Source organism: Poromitra crassiceps (assembly GCF_964638095.1).
Source record: "Poromitra crassiceps genome assembly, contig: HAP1_SCAFFOLD_347, whole genome shotgun sequence".
NCBI lineage: Eukaryota > Metazoa > Chordata > Actinopteri > Beryciformes > Melamphaidae > Poromitra > Poromitra crassiceps.
The window spans coordinates 109,793-112,500 of NW_028152057.1; the positions used below are offsets into that span (position 1 = coordinate 109,793).

Consider the following 2,708-nt stretch of genomic DNA (forward strand, 5'->3'; position numbering starts at 1 on the left):
CATTGTTTACATTAGAATGATGCCTGCTGACTGACTCTGGGTTAGCCTAGCGTGATGCTAAATGACTGGTGATAGGCAGCGTCCTTTTTCAGACTCTGGTAAAGACAAATCTAAAGTGAAGGATTAAAACGATATGCTGCTAGAAAGATAAGAAGTTATATATGACTTTTACACAATTAAACTGGTTGTAAACAGTACATGGTCATAACAGTAGCTAACCGTAGATGTCTGACTTTGGACAATAGCAGCGAAACTGACCGACTTAGGAAATAGTTCTGCTATTACAGGAAAGGGGAAAATTGAGCGAAGTGTGTTGAGTGTTTTCTGTCAGAAAAATACCAATCAACCTTCCATCTCAGTAACGGATTGTTTTTTTATGCACAATTCATCAGACATTGACAGTTCGGGACACACAGCTGCGTCTCAGAGCTAAGGTCATACAGGAAGTGGCTGGTTTAAAAACAGGAAGTCTGGTCCAGAACCCCTGAAGAAGAAAAACAAAAGAAAACGACCACCTTCGTCACATTAACATCACATCCTGATCCCTGGGTTAAAAAACTTGTCTCTTGACTCCGCCTCCTCCTGTAGGTGCAGCGTGGGGGGGGCGCCAGAGCGACAGCCTCTATGGAAACATCAGAGTCATCGTCTACAAGTCTGTCTTTCAGTCTGTCGCCAAATTCATTAACAAACCCCGCACCCCATCTCTTCCTCCAATCCACACAGAGCGACTCCACACGAGCCAATGAGCATCGAGAAGAGGAAGGACAGGGAGCATTTCCACGGCTCCGGCCAATGGCGTGTCAGAGTCCGTTTCGAGAGCACCACCCCTCCCTCGGCGTCTCAGAGGTGTCTCTCTTTGGGAGGGGGAGGGGCTTCCGGCTCCAGCGGTCGGGGGAAGCAGTAGATTGGCCGATGGTCCTGTAAGTCATGCTGGTCTCTATGGCAGCTGCTGGCGTGTGATTGGTCGGCGGGCCGGTCAGTCGCTGTCGGAGCCGACGGCTGACGAGCCTTTCCTCTTCCTCTTTGGAGCTTTGGGCTTGGAATCCTCCTCCTCCTGACACACACACACACACACACACACACACACACATGCACACACACACACACACACACACACACACACACACACACACACACACACACATTCATCATCATTTAACATGACAATGTCTACACAGTATCATCTAATTCTGGAACTGAAATAAAGAATAAAAATATAAACATCAGTAGCCAACAGTTACCAGGGGCGTGCACATTTTGGGGGCTCAAGTGGGAAAAAGGGCACCGCCTCATAATTATTTCTAACAAATAAAGTGACATACAGTCAGGCCTGGTTTAATACAGTGTGGTGCCCCTAGGTGACCACACTTTAAGTGCCCGCGTCCTTCCAATTTACATGTAAAAAAATAAAAGAATACTATGGCAATAAAGACCACAGATTCACATGAACTTATTGCTAAAGTACAGGCTCAACACACATACTACAGAAACATGTAAGACACATTACTAACTAAAAGAAATTCATTTTATACAGTGAGGTCAAGTTTTGAAAAATGGTCTCACTACAATGAAATGGCTACTATGGGGACTAACATCATCACACATAATACAATTGGGCTCATTGAATCCACAGGAGTCTCAGCTTTCCAGTCGTACCCAAATTATGTAATTCCAAGACTTTTCATGGACCTCAGAATGCAGAACCTTTCAAATAGAAGCGAAAATAACACATTTGTGACACCAGCTGGCCTTTTGACCCTCAATTAGGCCGAGGGCATTTTTCTGATTTTTACAGATTCTGAAATGGCAGACTGTAAGCTTTCAAATGATGTGTCACACATTGTAATCTGAAAAAAAATGAAGGAGATATGCTTATTTGATTGTTCACACTCTGAAAAGCAGGAACTGAGAAAAAAGCCCTCAAAGTTTGAGAAGTTTTTCACACCTGGACAGCCAGCCAAGGGGGGAGTGAACAATGCCTCCTCATTTAAATTAACCACTCCCCACAGCTGATCACTGTCACTCTGACACACTGGGACACTGGCCACAAGTAAGACAATGATAGAATGTAATAGCCTACTGTTTAGGTGATGGGTTTCATAAACTTTCTGTAATAAAACATCTGAAAGCAAAAATCTTATCAAATGGGGTACGCACGGTCTAATTTGGAGGTATCCATGCTTTTATCACTTCTCATCTGGATTATTGTAATTATTATTACATGTGTGCCTATTATGTTCTTTTTGGGCTCCTTGTGCAGAGAAAATTCCCTGAGGGGCAATAAAGGTTTCATTTATATAATAATAATAATAGGATATAATATGAATAAAGATTTGATAAGAGACAGGAGCTGCTGAACAAAAATAAAACACACACACACACACACAATAATCTATGGTTTATGTCCTGCCAAAGAACTTATTGATAAGAAGTGCTGGAGAGGCTCAATCGCACACAAGAAACCCGCCATTTTGGAGACACCCATGACGATGACACCACGCAAAAGGGGACGATTTTCGGACCAAAATGGCGGCAGCGCTGAGCTAAACCTCACTTCTTTCTTTGCTTCTTTGTGTACTCTTCGAAAACATTTATATTATACAGTCTATGGCTAAAACACACATCTATCCATAACTATATGTTCGCACAGTCCTAAAACAGAAACAAAACGTAACGTTAGGGCTTTCCATGACTTTTCCATAAGTTCT

General features: G+C 42.9%; 1 protein-coding gene across 1 annotated transcript in view; it reads right to left on the reverse strand.

The window, feature by feature from the left end:
- Window positions 1–409: 409 nt before the first annotated feature.
- Window positions 410–2,708, reverse strand: part of LOC310771086 (integrator complex subunit 3) — an 80,074-nt gene continuing 77,775 nt past the window's right edge. Inside the window, exon 29 of the mRNA XM_083663759.1 lies at window positions 410–1,054. Within this exon, the coding sequence (XP_083519885.1) occupies window positions 977–1,054 (78 nt within the window). The 3' untranslated portion in view covers window positions 410–976. The remainder of the gene's footprint in view (window positions 1,055–2,708) is intronic.